Source organism: Nelumbo lutea, chromosome 3 (genome assembly GCF_056320005.1).
Source record: "Nelumbo lutea isolate HS-2025 chromosome 3, American lotus-T2T, whole genome shotgun sequence".
Taxonomy (NCBI): domain Eukaryota; kingdom Viridiplantae; phylum Streptophyta; class Magnoliopsida; order Proteales; family Nelumbonaceae; genus Nelumbo; species Nelumbo lutea.
Genome location: NC_142686.1, coordinates 26865531 through 26884796, shown reverse-complemented (window position 1 = coordinate 26884796; position 19266 = coordinate 26865531). Strand labels below are relative to the sequence as shown.

Here is a 19266-nt window from a genome sequence, read left to right as displayed (position 1 = left end):
GCCTGTTTTCTTTAAATTTATTCTTATCATGTTTCATGAGATATTCTGAAGTGCAGATGATCAGGGAACTTCTTTCTTTATGTTGAGAGGGGACACTTAGGTTCATTGGATTCCTAGGTCAGGAAATAGTTTAGTTGATGCTTTGGCCAGAGCCAGACAAGGGATGGCTAAAGAATGGTTGTTTTGGGCTCCATTGTAAAAGGTTTTTGTTGTGGGGGGTTATGTTTGATGGGATAGCCTAACAGTGGATTATCTCGTGTATTCTTGTACACTTTGTGTATATATTTTAATTTTAATAAAAGACTTAAGTTACTGATAAAAAAAGGGGATGCTTAAACCTGTTCTCTTTAGTACTCATTTGACTTTTGGAATTTGGATGACTACAAAAATGTATTACTAAAAATGGAGAAAATAAATGCACTTAATCCATCAACCTATTTAAATAGAGCATAAATGGGTAGTGACCACCCACAAAGGTGCCATATTGTGTCAGATACTTTAATTTTTAGTGTAAAAATTTCATATCTAGTACTTTATCCAGCCATGTATGCCATATTTGGGTAATATAGATCAACCCACATCATCCTGATTCCCACCTTGACATGATAGACCCACTGCTCCTCTCACCATCCATCCAATTACTGTTCTAGAATATCCTTCTACCTCCAGATCGGCAGAGCCCATAAGAACCATAGCTAAACCCCTGTAAAAGTAATAGCAGCTCAGGCTTTGTAGAAGATCCAGGCCTAGTTTCAAAAGAAACTAGAAAATCTCAGGTGGTTTTACCCACCTCTCTATAGTCTTCATGTCTGTGAACATGTATATTATGGTCATGGCGTGTCATGTTCCATTGTCATGATATTACTGAGATAGTAACTCCCAAATTTGGTGGAAAATTCTCTGAAGTGTGATTCTCTTATAGTTTATATTGAATTCGATAAAGATAACCAGTTTCCTTTTGTGTACATGCAATTGTATTGGAAACCATTGAACTTGTTACTCTTTTCCTTGTAGGAGGAGAAGTATCATGATGCAGTTAAGAGATTTGACTTTGACAACCAACTGGGGCCTTATGCATTGAATCATTTTGGGACCTGGAAGCAGATTTCAAATTACATCACAAAGAGTACCATTGAACGGATTGGTATGCATTGTGGCGTTTGGTGTCACTTCTTTAATCTAGAGCGACCCTTGGAATGCTCTTATGTATTTCTTGTTTATATTATGGGAACTAACACTCAGTTTAGGAAGAGCGCAAATTAAAATATGTTCAGTGCGAAACCTTGTATCTGCACTGTACATGTTTGTATTTGTACTCTTCCCAAATCGAGTCTAATATGTCACCCAATAACCTCATCAGGAAAGAGGCTTTGGACACAACAACATGCCCCTCCACTTCTTGCTAAAGAAGTTATGGAAAGAACAAGAGGCACAAAATCAGCTTAAATTAGGAGTAAAGGGAAAGTTTCCATAAGTGGGGAGGAGCAAGTACAAGAGGAAGGCAAAGGAGTAGAATGATTGCAGTGAAGGGTGTCAGAAAGTTTCTCAGATTGAAAGCCAGCTTAAAAGATAATGGAGAACATGAAAACAAATTTGGAGGGCTACCATCCTAGGTATTATGTTAGTATAATGGGGAGCACGCTAAAATGGTTCTTCCACTTTTATTTATAACATTCTTAATATAGAAAGATAGCTTAAAAATTTGCTTCTGAATTAATAAATTTATTATCATTCATAAAAAAAAGATAGCTTAAAAATTAAGATCATATGAAGCATATGCTTCCTGTATAAAGCACAACAGACGCATATGCCCCATACACCACTAAGCTGGAGGTCTATGCCTTAAGTGTCTCCATGCCTCCACTGTGCACCTCCAGGTGTTTTTTTAGTTTGCCTGAACCTTTTAAAACATTGTGCTGTACTTATTGTGGACTTAATATTTAGAAATGCCTTAGTTTTTGTTAGAGTTTTGTTTTGGATGGTAGGTATGGGTGCCCCTGTTCCTCCATTTTGCCCTTGTAGAATTCATCTTATGTCTTTGTTGATTTCCTTTTACTGTATCTTTAGAATCCTTGTATTCCTTCTTTTTGGGAATTACAGAACCAATTGGACGTGAAATTACTGTTGTGTGTGAATCTGGACTGGTTGAACAAGTCCCTAAGACAGTCATGGAGAAAGCTTTAGCAGAGCAGTTAAGGAATAGTAAGTTCTCAACATCTGCTGAAAAATCCCAGAGACGAGGCTGTTACTACACATCAATTCCCCGTGTTGTCAAGAATAAGGGCATTTCAGGACAAGAACTTACTTCTTTGAACATTGACAAAGTAATGCTCTACCTTCTGAAAATAATTTTTAAGCTAAAAGATTGGTGGCTTTGTGAATGCAAGTTTATACAATTTCACTATTTTGATTAGCCATTTAGATCTTTTAGTGTATCTTTGTGTAATTATGTTCTCTTTATTATGTGGTGTTTATTCAGTTATTTGCATAGCATTAAACAACATGCTCCTAGGAAATTATATTGATTAAACTTAGAGTTATTTATCAGAAGAGAAATTTATTAAATCAGGGCTTTTGTTACCACATTATTTTTATGCCCCTTTCAAATCCACTGTCTGCAATACCCACCATCCATGACAGAATCCTTTAGTTGCCTGCATTATTTACAAGTCTCTCCATAATATCACTGTACCCCCTGAGGCCCCCCAGGATGAGGTATTGGATTCAATGGAGGAGCTGATTGGTAGATATACTGTATCGGTAAGGTTTAAGAATGTGGATGACGGGTTCTCCTGGGTATTAACTAATGTGTATGGGCCAAATAGTCATAGAGAAAGGTGGGATCTATGGGAGGAATTGTATGCAATATGGGGCCTGTGGGAGGGTTCTTGGGGTTTTGGAGCGGATTCAATGTGATAAGGTTCTCTAATGAAACTTCTAACCCCAATTGTCAAAAAAAAAAAAAAGAAACTTCTAACCCCCGTCAGTCAATAATCACCAGTATGAGAAAATTCAATGAATTTATAGACATGTGCGAGTTGACGGAGATTCCTCTTTTGCATACTAGTTTCACTTGGTACAACTTTTAGGAAAATCCACTGTGTTCAAAGCTGGACAGATTTTTGTTTAATATAGGATGGGAAAATCATTGGGAATTTTTGGTGTCTAGAGCATTGCCCAAAGTCACTTCAGATCACCATCCCATTAGATTAGGATCTGAATTTTTTTTACCTGGTCCCACTCCCTTTAGATTTGAGAATATGTGGTTGACACATCCAGATTTTACTCACAGAGTAGAGGAGTGGTGGAAGGAGGATCTAAGGGGGGTAAGGTGGGAGGGAATCAAATTCCATAAGAAATTGCTAAGATTGAAAAGCAAGATCAAGGAGTGGAATAGAGACCATTTCGGAAGACTAAAAGAAAGGAAGCTTACTCTCACATCTCAGATTGAAGAATTGGATAAATTGGAGAATGAGAGAAACCTTAATGAGGAAGAAGGGGAATCGAGATGCAAAATGAAGAAAGATTTGGAGGAAGTTCTAAGCAGAGAGGAAATCTGTTGGAGACAAAAATCAAGACAAAAATGGATAAAGGAAGGGGATGGGAACACACAATTCTTCCATGCGATGGCCAATGGTAGAAGGTGTAAGAACTTTGTGGCTAGGTTGGAGATTAATGGGGAAGTGATTTCTAGTCAGAATGAAATAGCCAGAATCTTTGTGGACCATTTTAAATCCTTACAGAAGACCTTTGGGGGATAGATTGAGGTTAAAAGGATTAGAGTGACCCTTATTGGAAGAGGAGGTGGCAAGGTGGCAGGAAAGGGACTTTGAGGAGGAGGAAATAAAAAAAGCAGTTTTTTCCATGAATAGATCTAAAGCACTGGGTCCAGATGGCTTTACAATGGCTTTCTATCAGGATTGTTGGGAAGTATTGAAAGATGACTTGATTAAAGTCTTAAAAGAATTCTCAAACACACATATTGTTAGCCCTGGAGTTAATGCAACTTTTCTGGCTTTGATTCCGAAAAACCCAAATGCTAGTCAACCTAAGGACTTCTGACCCATAAGTTTGATGATTAGTATCTACAAAATAATTGCTAAGGTTCTGCCTTCGAGGATTAAAGAAATACTCCCCTTCCTCGTAAGCTAGTTCCAAGGGGCATTTGTTCATGGGAGACAAATAATTGATCAAATCTTGATAGCTAATGAATGTGTAGATGCATTACTTCTAATAAAAATTTCCAATCCACCAAGTCATAATCCTTTTCTAAATCCAATTTGCACATAAATCCTTCCTTCTTGGATCTTTTCATTTCTTGCAACAACGAGGGTTTGGGGAAAGGTGGTGTAATCGGGTCTTTGGATGCCTTTGGTCTTGTCATTTTTCCATCCTTTCTTTTTTACTTTGATGGCAAATATTTTTAGTAGACTCCTTTCTAAGGCAGATAGGGAAGATGAAGTTAAAGGATGGAAAGTGGGCAGAAATAGGGTTCCAATAACTCATCTCCAATTTGCAGATGATATCATAATTTTTTGTTAAGGGTTTAGCAGACTCCTTTCTAAGATAGATAGGGAAGATGAAGTTAAAGGATAGAAAGTGGGTAGAAATAGGGTTCCGATTACTCATCTCCAATTTGCAGATGATATCATAATTTTTTGTGAAGGGGGAGACTTTGCAGATGATATCATAATCTGAAAATCAATTTGGACAAGAGTTGTATAGCAGGGATTAATTTGTTGGAGAATGTTCTAATCTTGGTAGAGGAGTGCTTAGAGTGTCATATTACCCCTTGGCCTCTGACGTATTTTGGACTTTCTCTAGGGGCCAATCCTAAGGAAAGCAGATTTTGGAACTCAGTTGTAGAAAGATGTGAAAAGAGATTGACTGCCTAGAAGAGGAGTTACACATCTTTAGGAGGAAGGATTACCTTGATAAGATCTACTTTGGCTAACCTACCTATTTATTTTCTCTCTGTTTTTAGGATCCCTCCAAGGGAAGAAAATAAATTAGAAAAAATTATTAGGGATTTCCTTTGGGAGCTAGGAGAGACAAGAAAAGACCATTTAATTAACTGGGAGATTGTGTGCAAAAGAAAGGAAGAGGGTGGGCTAGGTCTTGGGAATGTAAGAAAGAAGAATGCAACTCTTTTGAGAAAATGGTTATGGAGGTGGCCTCTAGAGAGGGAAAACTTGTGGGTTGAGGTAGTGGATAGTATTCATGGGAGATTGGAGAGTGGCTGGGATGCTGGTGTATCATGTCGGGCTGCCTTGCAACACCTTGGAAAGCAATTCACAATCTGCTTCCTAAGTTCCTTAATCTTATCAAGTATGATGTTAACTTAGGGAACTTAATTCGTTTTTGGGAAGACACTTGGTTTGGTGACCGACCCTTAAAGGATTTACTTCCTACTTCTTGATAAAGTCTGCTTAGAGGCTTCTAAACCAGATAGGAGAGTTTGGTGTCCACATCCTAAAGGCTTCTTCTCTTGTGCCTCTTTTTTTGAAAGCTGTTTGTCAGTCCCCCTCCTCTCAGTCTTTTCCTTGGAAGGAAGTGTGCCGATTCCCCCTAAAATTAAGGGTTTTTGTTGGGAAGTGGTATATGGGAAAATTAACGCTCTGGATCACTTGCAAAAGAAGAGGCCTTTTTTTGTGTATTTCCCCAAATTGGTGCACTCTTTGTAAATCAGATGGTGAATCTTGTTTATCACTTACTAATTTTCTGTTCATTTGCTGCAGAAATTTGGGAGTGGTGTTTCTCTTTGTGTGGATGCAGGTGGAATATGCCAATGGAGATTAAGATGTTGTTTGACCCATCTACATTTGTTTGGCTGAAGATAAAGAGGAAGAGTAATATGGAGGTGCACTACAACAGCAATGATTTGGACATTATGGGAAGAAAGAAATGCTAGAATCTTCCAAGAGAAGGAGAGAAGTAAACAACAAATTATGGATTGTGTAATGACCAGAACCATACATTGGTTACAAACCATGGAACTGTTTAGACATTTCTCCTTTGATGTCATTTGGAGGAATTGGTTTTCAGTGGCTTATAGTTCAGTGTAGAAGAGTAAAACATGGCTGGTTTGGACACCTCCCATTGAAGGCTTTATGAAACTGAACTTTGATGGGAGTAGTCAGGGCAACCTAGACCTTTCTGGAATTGGAGGGACCATAAAAGATAAGGACGGGAATCTGAGAGCACTCTACTCAGGACCAATGGGAATGGAGACTCCTTAAGGGCTGAACTGTATGCAGTCCTACAAGGTATACAGATTGCAAGTGAGATAGGCTTGGAGAATTTGGTGATAGAAGGGGACTCCAAGGTGGTGGTGAGTTGGCTTAGAGACCTAGACTCAATGATATGGTGCAATGTTTTTGAACCGTTGTTGACTCAGATGATCGGACCGTTTGGCCCAAAAACCATCCAAGCAACCGGTTCCATTTCACCCTTAACTCCTTCTTGGGTCAAAAACCATTGGCTTGGTCAGAAAACTGCTGACCCGGGCAGTCAAATCGCCGATTCATTCGACCCGGACAGCGGTTTGTGATTTAAGAAAGTTGTAGAGGATAGAGAGGGGAGAAACTGAGAGTCTGAGACACGAACTTGGATCTCAGCACAAGAAGAATTGAGAGTCTGAGACACAAACTCAGATATGAGATCCAGTACAAAGAAGAAGAAGAAGATTGTAGAGGTTGCAAAGAAATTACTCGGAAACCGGTAGTTAGAACGGTTCTGTTTCTAGGTTGGTTTTTAAAACCTTGATATGGTGTTATAGAAATGAAATGAAGAAATTCAAATGGGTAACACAACATATGAATTTGACTATACAATGAGTGGGAAGGGAGGCTAATGCATTTGCTGACTATCTAGCTAAGCAAGGAGTAACTAGGGATTCGTTGTTTTGGGCCCAATTGTAATTTTTGTGCTGTTTTCTTTTAAACAGTGAGGCTGTACCTCGTAAGGTGAGGCACACGCCTTTTTGAAGCAAGGCACAAAAAAATACAAAAAAAAAAAACTAAAAAATAAAAAATGTCAAAAATTCAAAAAAAAAATATTAAGCATAATATTGATAAAAATATAAACTTAAATTTTAAAATAAATATTTTAAAAAACCTATTATCTAAAATTAAAAGGCATAACATAACATGCAAAGCGTATTCAAATGAAAGTTTAAAAATAAAATCAAACATATAAAACATATTGCATTACTTCAAGTAGCTAATTTGATGTAAAACATATTGCATTCCTGATTCTATGAGCTGCCTTTGTGCCATGCCCCTTGAGGCAACCTCCTATTTGTTAATGCTGTTCGTTCATTCATCCTAATAAAATATCTTCTTAAAAAGCAATTAAAATTACAAAATGATTATTTTTTGTGTGAGAACTAAGGATTTAAGACCCTAACATGGACTTGTTTGGGCTTGCCTCAAGGGGTGTGGTACAGGGGTCTGAGGGCAGAGCCCCTGGCCTAGCTGCTAGGTTTAAAAAAAGCAAAAAAATGTGAAATTTTCAAAAGGGACATGCCTGGGCTGAGGCACAAGGCGCATTAGGCGCACACCCTGGTGCACCAAGCATGTGCCTTTTGAAAGGGCTGTGCCTAGGGACCTAGGTGAGGCGCATACCCTAAAATATGCCTCGCTTGTGTGCCTAGGCATGCCTTTTAAATCACTGGGTGAAATGAGAGGACATGGAAAATGGAATTGAATCAACTTTTTGAGAGATGGAGAAGAAATAAATGATTCTAAATAAAAAAATAAGTAGCTTTTAACAGTAATCATGTTTGATACATGGAGAGTGCCATGAATGCACTTTTTTCTAATTCTGCCGTTCTAGTCTTCCCACTCGTTCATCTCAGCTATAGTCATTTTGAACGTGTATGTTGGCATCTAGGAGTAGTCCAAATAGGTGATATAATGAGGAAAAGAAAACTAAGATGATTTGGTCATGGACTCATGTACAGAGAAGACCCTCTATGACACTAGTGAGAAGTGATTTGTTGCTGGTTGAAGGGTCTAGAAGAGATGGGGACAGGCCAAAAGAGACATGGGTTGAAGTAGTGAGAAATGATTTGAAGGCCCATAATTAAAGTATTTAACAATGGATTATGGCACCGAACAAAGTGGAATAGTGCAACAGGATTCATGTATTCCCATCTGGTGATACAAGGCTTGATTGAGAGGAAGAAATTTCTATGACATCAATAGTGTTGAAATTGTAGTTGCTGTTACTAATTAAGTGATGAGCTTGGTTAAGAAAGGGACTGAGTAAGTAATATTGAGTGAAAGGGTAGAGTTTGGTAAGAGTGTTGCTGCTGTTGGTGTTGGAAGATGGATGATGTCAGTATTGTCTTATTAGTTTGGTAAGGGGTTTTATGGATAATTCTTGTTTTAGGGGTTGGATTTCTAGGCAGTTATTATCCTTTGTTTAGGTCTGGGTTCCAAGTCTCCCTCTTTCACTAGGCAAATTTAGTTTAAAAAACCATTGCTGCAGAGCTAAACAAACCCCTTTAACATCTGGCCATTTCAGAAGTCCTTATCCAATAATGGTCTAGAATCCAGATCATACACATGATTCCTCACTGAGCAAAACCAGGTGGGGTCAGCTAGTGATCTTCTCTGGTTGACCTGTTAACAGAATCATATAATCTTCCCTGCACCAATATGGTAAAGAGAAAGGATCCTACATGTTCCTCTCATTGCCCTTTATTCATGGGCCTAAATTCAGCTTAAAATCCCTTTCCACATGGCCAAAGAAGCCCTTCTTTTGGCACATATTTTGAGTTAAAGATGCAAACTTTGGATGGTTGGTATTTCTCAAGGAAAACTCCAATACAAGATAGAGTATGTGACTGATGTACATATGGCTGATCTAGAGGGTTGGTTTTATGATTTTGGCCATAGTTAATTCTATTTTTAGGGTTAGAGATCATAGATTAGTTGTATCTTCTTCAGTGGAAACTTTGCTGTATGAGATTCTATTTTTTCCACAACTAGGGCTCATGTATTCAAAAGGTCTTTGTTTCTTATCTTTTTAAAGTTGATAGACCATTATTAGTACACAAGCACCAATAAAAGGCAATTTAGAACTTAATAAACCATTAAAAAGGTGTAAAACACATACGAATGTATAAGAGGGTAATTAAAAAAAGGCAAACCTTTGAGAAAGTGCATGTTTGTGCCAAGAACAAGGTGACCAGGCTTATGTATTAACCTTACATGCACCTGTTAGACTTCCTTTTTTGGGATATAGTCCCAAACACAAGACCCAAATAAACAAGGGATTATTAGATTGGATATAGTTCCATCATTGGCATTGCACCAGGAAATAGATATTGGGTGAAAAACAGCTCTTAGGCCTCCTTTTTAGGAGCATATTTCATGTATTAATCTTATTAAGTACCACTTTCTAAATCCCAACAAAAGCCCAAATCTTAGGAAGGATCTGCTTGCTCCACACCTCTTTCGCTGGGAATAAGACTGCTGAAAAGTAAGAATGTAACAAGAACAATCTTAAGATCCACCCACCCCGCCCCCCCAAAAAAAAAAAAAAAAAAAAAAGATGCGGTAAATCTTATTGAATTATTGTATCATCTAATTTTAGAAATATTTCTTTCTGTGTCAGACACAACTGTTAGAAACCATATTGGTAAAAGAGTATGGAGGTGCAGAAGATTTACTTTTGGGGGAGTTGCAATTTGCATTTATTGCATTTCTGGTATGTGCACTCCAATATGGAAATTTTGTATATTTATCAATTAACTATACATGAATAAAAGATTATCTAAATCTATATTACATTTGATAACATGCAGATGGGGCAATCACTTGAAGCATTTTTTCAGTGGAAAGCTATAGTTAGTCTATTTTTCAGCTGTTCAGAAGCTGTAAGTATTGGTTAACATTTATTTGCCAATTTTCTAACATTAATGAAATTTTAGGTTGAAACATCATTGAGCAGCTTATGATGGACATAAAACCAGTTGTTGCTTTATAAATTTTTAATCTTGCCATATAATTGTCTAAACAGACATATTTTATATACTGTTTTGCAGCCGTTTTGCACAAGGACTCAATTGTTTATAAAGGTAATGTGTTGAATTCCCTCATTAATTTGAAACAGTTCTCTTAGGTTCTTAATCATGTGAAAACAAACAATTGTGTAGTTGTGGTAATCTTACTATATACCAATGTTTTAAAACATGGAGGCATTCCACTACCTAGAGGTGTGAGGTGTACTTCAGAATGCAAGAGGCGTAAGCCTCCCGAACACAAGGAGGCGTAAGTCTCCTTAAGAGGAGGGGGGATCTCATTTTTTCTTTATTTTTAATAAAAATCTTTTATATTAAGAAGAATAAAGATGCATAACATTAGTTGAAAGGGGGGGGGGCTTGTCTTTCTTTTTTCACTTTTTTTCTTCTCTTTCTTTTTCTTTCCCTTCCCTTTCTTTTCCTTTCCTTTTTTTTTCATTTTTTTTGTCTTTTTATATAAGATGTGCATGAGGCGTACGCCTCTAGCACGCCTCATGAAAAAAGTGCAAGAGGTGTACACCTCAGGGCGTTTTGGGAGCGCCTCGCCTAGAGGTGTGCCTCTAGGCGTACACCTCCCACGCCTTTTAAAACACTGCTATATACTAGTTGGGACCCATGTGATGCATGAGCTTTGTTAAGAAAAATTGAAGACGAAGGAGCTCATGTAATTAAAGTACCAAGTATAGATGAAATGGGTCAAGTTGATCCCGAGCTACTGATTGGTGGGGCTCAGTTGGTACTACCACTGGCTTGTTCTAGTAGACTTGGGATCGAATCCTAGTGTCACCAAGGGTTTTGGGGTTATGGGTATGGGAGATGGGCTACCCTCCATTGTGTAGCCCAATGAAGCAAGAACATAAAAGATCTTGAGCCAAATTTTGATAGTGTATTAACAGTTTTAAGGCTACCCATGCTCGGTCTAGCCCCCACCTGAAGACTAGTAATTTGTCTAGGCTTGGGATAGGGACATGCTTGCCCATGTTAATTGTAAACTATGACTTTTTACAAATTAAAGTTTTTATTTAATTTTAGTCAACTATAGAAAATTATAAAAAATTATGGTCTATATATTAATATATACCATATACCTATATAAAATTTGTTATCTAAATATTATATAATAATATTTACCAATATACGTATATAACTTCCAAGCTGAACTTAGGGGTTGCTTAGCTTGGGCCCAACTTGCACTATGTGTGGGCTAGGTATGGTTCCAAGCTAGGCCTAGCTTAGGAATGACAATGGGGCAGGGTAGGAATGGGGAGACCCTCCCCATCCCCATCCTTGCCACTGGGGATAGGGATTTCTCCATCCCCATAGAGATCCCCATTCGCCATTTCTTTTAAGATGTCAACTTCATTTGATTCCAAAAAAAATTAAAAATAAAATAGTTACAATTTACAATCCTATCAAAATAGATCCAAGTATATTCAAACATATTCGACCGTATTTTTAAAAGTATTGAAACAAAATCATTAACTAATTCATAAGAAAAACATAAATATTCAACATAAATCCCAAGTTTTGGACCTCAAGGCCTTAAATTAACTAAAAAACCTATATATCTATGGTTTGGAATTGTATATATAGAAAGGATCTCCCTATCCCCATTCCATACCCACCAAAGGGATGAAAGTTAAAAAATATTGAAACAAATTCATTAACTAATTCATAAGAAAAACACAAATGTTCAACATAAATCCCAAGTTTTGGACCTCAAAGCCTTAAGTTTACTAAAAACCTAAATATCTATGGTTTGGAATTATATATATATAGCAAGGATCTCGATGGGGTGGGGTGAGGAGTGCTCTCCCCACCCCCGCTCCGTCCTCACCAACGGGATGAAAGTTTCCCCACCCCCATTTCTACAGGGGGAAACCATCCCCATGCTTGCCCCATTTTGGGGAAAATCCCCGCAAGGATCAGGGAAATGGGGAACATTTCCATCCCTAGCCTAGCCTAGAAGAAAATAGTTGCCTGAGCTCGGAAATTTGTAGGTCTAGCTAGTCTAGGCTAGGTTATAAATAGTCATCTCTAAGTAGAAGGAGCCTTATGACATTTCCAATTAAGCCATTATTGTTTCTTTTATTTTAATTAATTTTATTATTTTTATATGGAATGCAAATTATTTGTTTTATTACTTTACATGATCTTTTACTTTTTATTATTAATTTTAACTTTTCTATTAATATTAGTTATTTTTAAATGGAATTCAAATGCATTTTAATTTTTTTATTTATGAACTACTAATTTTTATTAGTTTCTTAATTTTTAATAACTGCTAGATAAAAACTTGCTGAAGTTTAATTTTTTATTAGTTTTAATTATTAGATTTCAAAATATAGTTTTTTTTATTAATGAATTAATTAGAATTTGACTATAAAACAAATAAATGCAATTTAAAGAGAGTAAAACTCCCCCTCCCCCCAAACAAACGTTTGGGATGATGGTAACTCTTGGCATTCAAACTATTGGAATGCCACCAATTGGTGGGACTCACTCATGAATGGTTATTTCTGTAATATGATGTGGAATAAAAATAAAGATTCAAAAAAGGAGAAAAAACCACGCACGCACACACACACATACAAAGAGCCCTCTATGTCTAACCCAAGCATTATTTTTGGGTGATTTAACTATTTATAATATCTTTATTAACTAAGGGCCTGTTTGGAAAGTCTTTTTGGGAAGATCTTCTGGTAGCTCTGATAGTCAAAAGACGCATTGAGCTTTTGCATGAAGATCTGAGCAGCCTGAAGCTAGTTTGGAAGATGCACGTCTTTCCATGTCTTTCTGCATGAGAATAAAATGCGGAAGATGCTAAAAGCTTCATTTGGAGCTTCCTGAAACCAGCACAAAATGGGCTTCTCGTGTCTTTTCGGCGCTCTGGCTTTTGGCAGCTAGATCTTCAGCGAGCCAAATGGGAATATACCGAAAATCGGTCTGCCCGGCTTGTAAACAGACAAAAGACCGCATGGAAAGACGCGCCAAATGGGCCCTAATTTTTTAACTTTATTTGTTTGTGCGCCAAGCTGAGCTTGAAGTATTAGTCCTAGGCTTGGCCCTGAAATTTGTGGGTCTGATGCAGGCCCAGGCCTAGCTGAAATGATCACCCCTAAGCAAAGCATGATTGGTTTATTATTCATTTTTTCAAAGAAAGAAAAGAAAAATAAAAAGGAAAAAGAGTCCATGAATTTTAAGAAACTTAATGGCGTAATTGAGAGGAGAGAGAATTAGTGAAATGAGTTATTAGAGGAGAAAGAGTTAATGGCATTATTAATGAGGAGAGATAATCAAAGAAGTTAATGAGAAACAGAAGAGAATTAATGGTGAGTTGATGAGGAAATATGAAAGTCTTAAAGTTGATTGGCTACTTGAGTTATTTTGTTCAACTTTAAAAACAAAAAATAAATAAATAAACACAAAAATAGAGAAGGGGTGGGAAAGAAAGGAGAGGAATGTTGACATGTCCTACTTTGTTTTAGTGTGTATACCCATTTTCATGGTGTTTATTCAATGTTTGTTGGACAATTTTGATGAATAGAATCAACAGATTGCTTTATCCAGTTAATTGATGTTGCAACAATTTCTTATCTAAAACAATAATATAGAATAATAACAACAATGAATATATTAATCACAACAAATGTCCATGTTAATTGTTTTCTTCATCCTTTATGTCAACTACTATCTGACGGTTTGTAGACTGCAGTTTATAAAACTTGTCTACTACCAGTTGAAGTATGGTTTTCAGAAAGATTCTATAAATACATCAGCCGTGCAAAAGGGGGCATCAGTGCTCTTAGATGATTCATGGCTTTCAAAGGACAGTTTTTTGCACCGTCTTTGCAAGGTAATCTTATTTATTTATAATTTATTTATTTTTCTTTTTATTTGGCCGGGTGAGGATTTGGTAAGGTAGTTTTTTTTTTTCTATAATTGAATCATGATGTACGTGAAAAAAAAACATTGGTTTAAATATCTGAAAACTGTAACTGTCACCAAGGATCTGTAACAAAGCAACTCTATGGAGAAAGAAACTTGTTAAAATGTTTGATACATCTGGTGGGCCAGTCATAAATTACAGGAAATACACTGTCACCAATTTTTCTTGGTTGCATTTTAAAGTCACTTTTCTTGAAGGAACTCAGTGTTGGGTTTTTTTTAATGGCCTTAAATGGCATTTCTCGCTTCTGTTGATCTTATATTTTTTTAGCATTACATTTTCTGATATTTGTATGGGAATTTTATTTCCAGGATTTCTTTTCTTTAGTAAAAGAAGCCTCAGTTGTTGATGGAGATCTTCTATCATGGGTTTGTATTCTTATACCATCCTCTGTGTCTCTCTCTTGTCTCTCTCTTGTCTCTCAATGTTCTTCATGCTTTAATTTCAAATAATGATTCTCAAAGATTAATAGATTATATGCAAAGAAATGCCAAACTCATGGCTATTTAATTCATCAGGATATTTGCATTTTAACTTGCTTTTGACTAAAGGCCATCGCCCATTATTGGTCATAGCTATCTGGGGTCTTGGGAGGGGTAGACTGAATACGGTCCTAACCTTGGCATTGTTTGCACAAAGTGGGTGCTCTCAAACTTGAACCCACGTTCTCATGCTTTCAAGCACGAGATTTACATCAACTGTGTAGAGGAAATTTAAATATACCTATTTGATAAGCATCTTAGTTAAGTGTCAGAGAGAACAGTTTTCTTCCCAGCATCTTCACTTGGATTCAAGGCATGCATGCTGTGAAATGGTTCCTCAGATGGTTATGCACTTCATAGTTCATTCAATGTGTCATGTTCAATTGATAGTGTATGAACTACGAACTATCGTATGTCCAGCTTCAAGCTTCTTCTTACCAGATGATACTCCTATTGCTTTATGATATGTTGAATGTTAGAGTTCTGAACAAAAATTGGATATGATGACATCCATATATTTAATAGAGCCATTGTGAGCAGAACTTGCCATTTTCGAAACAATTCAGTCTCTGATGCCAAAGTTGGATAAAGCTTTAATTAATGGAATTCTGCATTAGAGGTATTAGGATGAATACTATTACATTGAAACTAGGAAAGATTCTATTTTGAAAGTTATCTGAATTAGCCCACATTGTTTCAAACCTCGGTAAACATTAGGAGTTTAAATTGGTGGTTAGCATTAATATCCCATGGCATCTGGCTGATACATTGTAGATGCAGTTTTGAGTTTCAGTTGATTGAGGTCCATATTGGTTTATCTCATATTGGTTTTTGTGGCTTTCAACTTGTACACCCAAATTCTCAATTGTTTACATGGCAGAAACTAATTGATGTTGCTTTGGGAAATTTCTAACTTCAGTCTTTTGATATTGTAGACATACAAACTTAAAGAATTGCTAGAGACCACTCTAGGGTGGGAATTCCAGGACAGTGCAGTAGATGGCATCTATGCGGAAAATGATGATGAGGTACATCTGGAACTTTGAGACATTATATTGCGGGCTTGCTTGAAGTAAACATGTAGCAAAGAGGTTGAGACAAGATAGGAATCTTACCCATGGCAATTTCTTGCGGCATAGAAGTGATGGTGTTCTCCATATTCTTGAGGGCAAGTTTTAGTTCAATAGCCCCCACAGGGAAAAACGCTGGCCCTCATCTGATGGAGTATAGATGTGGCACTTCTAAGACAAGTTTTACCTATCTGATGTACATTGTGGATTGGCCATGTTGTTGACTTGCTGTCGAACTGGCTAGGGGGTGAAGTCATCTGGCACATGGATTTGGTCAATCCAGCAAATGGAATTGGATAACCTCTCTTTTCTAATTTCCAGTAAGGCAGTAATCCATGTTTGCTCAGTAAATAATGGTGAAACTTATCCATTTTGTAGTTTGCTCCTGTTGTTGAACTGTTGGATGACGCAAGTTTCAGTGAAGCTTCAGCTGCTTAAAGCGACAGTTGACAATTACAAGCTCTGATGTGTAACAAGTTCAATCAAACAACGCGATTCTGTGGTATCTCATTGATCAGCAGTTGCCATAGCCAGGGTGTTCAATCGCTTGATCCCAGACGTGATGGCTGTCCATGGTTCAAAGCATACATTAACCCGTTTTTGTAGTCAGAGAGGGCAAAACTTAGTTTCCAGTATGTATATCATGCTACTGTTGCATTTAAATTGTAGATCTGAAGTTCTGATGTGAACGCAGAACAAATGACTCAAGGAATGGATAAAACATTGTTCCATTTTCGTAGGTAGAAATTACACTAATCAATGTTTTAGATGAGCATAAACAAGTCATATATACATGAGAAACACTAAAATATGCATGAGACTATCTTAATTCTTAGAAACTAAATATAATTTGTGTTAATATTTAAAATTATATAATTTTTAATATTTGTCAACTGAGAAAACTTGAAGCAACAAGTGACGTATCTAAGGCAAGAAGTCATCAACCGACAGTTTCACTGTCAGTTTGTGTTGGGTTCATATCCACCGGTAGCCAGTGCCACATATCCGTAACTTCAAAAACGGATACATATTGATACTTTATTATTATTATTATTATTATTATTATTATTATTATTAGTATTACCATTATTATTATTATTATTTTGGATAAAAGTTACAATTCAGACATTCTCTAATTATTAAGGCTTAGGCGCTTAGCTTGGGAAGGGTATACTGATATTTTTAAACCTGTACTTGCGGTCTTCCCAAACTGAGTACATTTTTTAAAAGAGAGAAGTACCTCTGTGGAATTTCTTTTATTATTCTAAACAATATTTTATTTATTCACTGAGATGTTTCCTGAATGTGCCCAAAACGCTGTCCTTCACTAATTCTTTATTAGTAATTTGAGAAGTATTCTGTGTGTTGGTATGTGGTTGTGGCAATTGTATGTCTTATGTACTGAAAAAAAAAAAGCGTTTTTTGTGGTTGTCTATACTCGATAGGGCCAGAGGGGTATAATAAAACTCTTTTTTATCATTAAAATAGCATTACTAATATAAGAAAGTATCTCAAGGAGGTGGAACACACTCCCACAAAAGATCATCCAAAGTACATTTGGCTATGCTCACCATAGAATGAGCACAGCAATATTACTTGTTCTAAACTTCTAATAGCATATTAAACTTTTGAAAACAAAAAGGACCTAAAAAGGTCAGTAACTTTGTCCAGCAAAGATAAATAAGAAAATGGAACATCCCCAATAGAAGCAGAAGTTAAAGCATTAATTAGGACAGAGCAATCTGAGAAGATAAACATGGCCAAAAAAATCCCTTTCCTTTGCAAAACACAAGGCTTTCTATATTGCCCACAATTCTGTCTCTATTGGTCCTTCTCGAATCAAACATCTCCCCCCTGCGGCAACAAGAAAAGTTTCATTAGAGTTATAACAAACAAAGCCAAGAACCCTTGTCTGCATCAGTAGTTCTTCCATCGCAGAAAATATAATGCAACGAGGAAATAAAAGATCGAGGCACCACATGACAGGAAATGTCTAAGTTGATCGCTCAAACACTGTGCTCCAGAAGAGCATAAGAACATCTTAAAAACCACACTAATAGTAGATACCAAACGATTAACTGAAAGAGTTTGATTTCTGAAAATAACATTATTTCTAATAATCCAAATATAATAACAAGAGATCACAATCAAGATAGAACATTCACTTTATCCGTAACTGCAGCAAAAAGATTCAAAATACCAATAATAGTATCAGCAGCTTCAGAGTTAACAAAGAATTCTACTCTCACTCTCCAAGGAGAGTTGAACCACAAAGCTCTTGCCACCAGACAGTAAAAAAAAATAGATGTATAGCATTTTCATTTATATCACAACAAAAGACACAGGAACTGGAAATATTAAAACCTCTTATGAGCAAAAGAGGCAATCGGAATCACCCTCCATAAAAACTACTTATAACTAGGAGCAACTTTTAGTTTCCAAATTTGCCTAATTAACCTTTCAATCTCCAAAGATAATCAAAACTCCTTCCTTCTCCAGATTGACATATAAGCATTCTTAATAGTCAAAGACCCATTCTTTGCTAACCCCCAACTGAACATATCAATCTGTAAATTCCTAAAAATATGCACATTCAAAATATAAGACACCCAATTATCCCCAAGAAGATAAAAAGCTAGTTCCAAATTCCATTTCCCCGTAGAATCAAAAGGCTCATTAAAAGATATGTTTCTATTTTGCCGGGTGACAGGACCAATAGGAGCTGTAAAGAGATTACGAACTTGAATCCAAGGCACATCCACATGAGAATTCAAAGACACCTTGAATCCCAAATTAGGCTTAAATAGAAAGATGGATATATAAATGCTTTTCCAAATTCTAGAATAATTAGATTTCAAAAGGAAAAATTCTGTGAGATTGAATATGTTTTACTTCTCAATAACTTCAACCAAAGCCTATAATCTTGATTAATAAATATCCAAGCCAGTTTTAATTGAAAAGCTACATTCATTTTATTGGCTTTCCAAATCCCCAAACCACCATAAGAAATAGGAGAATAAAGCTAATTCCAATTTGTCCAAGTAAAACCCTTAAGATTCTTCCCAAAAGACCACCAAAATTGCTTCTAAACTTTATTGAGTTTTTCATTCAATCCATTCAGAAGAGAAACAACAGACATGACATGATTAGGAATGGATTGAAGAGTCGAATTCAAAATGACCAATTTATCTGCTTGAGATAAATTAGCAACTTTCCACCCATTCAATTTAGGTTCAAACTTATCTAACAGATATGCAAAAGAGGAATTCATATTTTTAGTCCAGAAAAGGGGAGTACCTAGATACTTCGAATGAAAATCAAGATTTCCTATTCTCGGTTGTCTTGAAAGAAGCTTCCTACGCTTATGATGAATATTGTTACTAAAATAAACCCCAGATTTTTTATAATTATAACTTGCCCCCAAAAATCCCAAAGCTTATTTACAATCTCCAAAAAATTATGAATTTTCTTCTAGAGCCTTAATAAACAAAAACACATCATCCGCAAACAAAAGATGAGAAATATAAGGAGTCTCCCTAACTATCTTAATACCATTTATCTTCCCTAACTCTTCTTCCTTAATAAGCATACGTTACAAGACCCTCATGCCTAAGATAAAGAGATATAGAGATAAAGGACCCCCTTGCCTCAGACCTCTAGACATGATAATAAGTCCTTCAGCTGAACCATTAACCAAAATGAAATAAGTGGCAGTTGAGTCCTGATATCTTATAC

The 19266-nt window shown here is 36.4% G+C and overlaps 1 protein-coding gene across 2 annotated transcripts in view; it reads left to right on the top strand.

Moving 5' to 3' along the window:
- The window catches only part of LOC148863808 (AAR2 protein family), a 37187-nt gene extending 20812 nt beyond the window's left edge, over nt 1-16375 (top strand). For both annotated transcript variants that reach the window (XM_088979715.1, XM_088979716.1), the window contains exons 5-13: nt 1015-1144; nt 2101-2324; nt 9625-9717; nt 9815-9886; nt 10055-10087; nt 13746-13886; nt 14291-14347; nt 15397-15489; nt 15910-16375. In XM_088979715.1, coding sequence (XP_088835841.1) covers nt 1015-1144; nt 2101-2324; nt 9625-9717; nt 9815-9886; nt 10055-10087; nt 13746-13886; nt 14291-14347; nt 15397-15489; nt 15910-15969 — 903 coding nt within the window. In that variant the 3' untranslated portion in view covers nt 15970-16375. The remainder of the gene's footprint in view (nt 1-1014; nt 1145-2100; nt 2325-9624; nt 9718-9814; nt 9887-10054; nt 10088-13745; nt 13887-14290; nt 14348-15396; nt 15490-15909) is intronic.
- Nucleotides 16376-19266: the final 2891 nt, after the last annotated feature.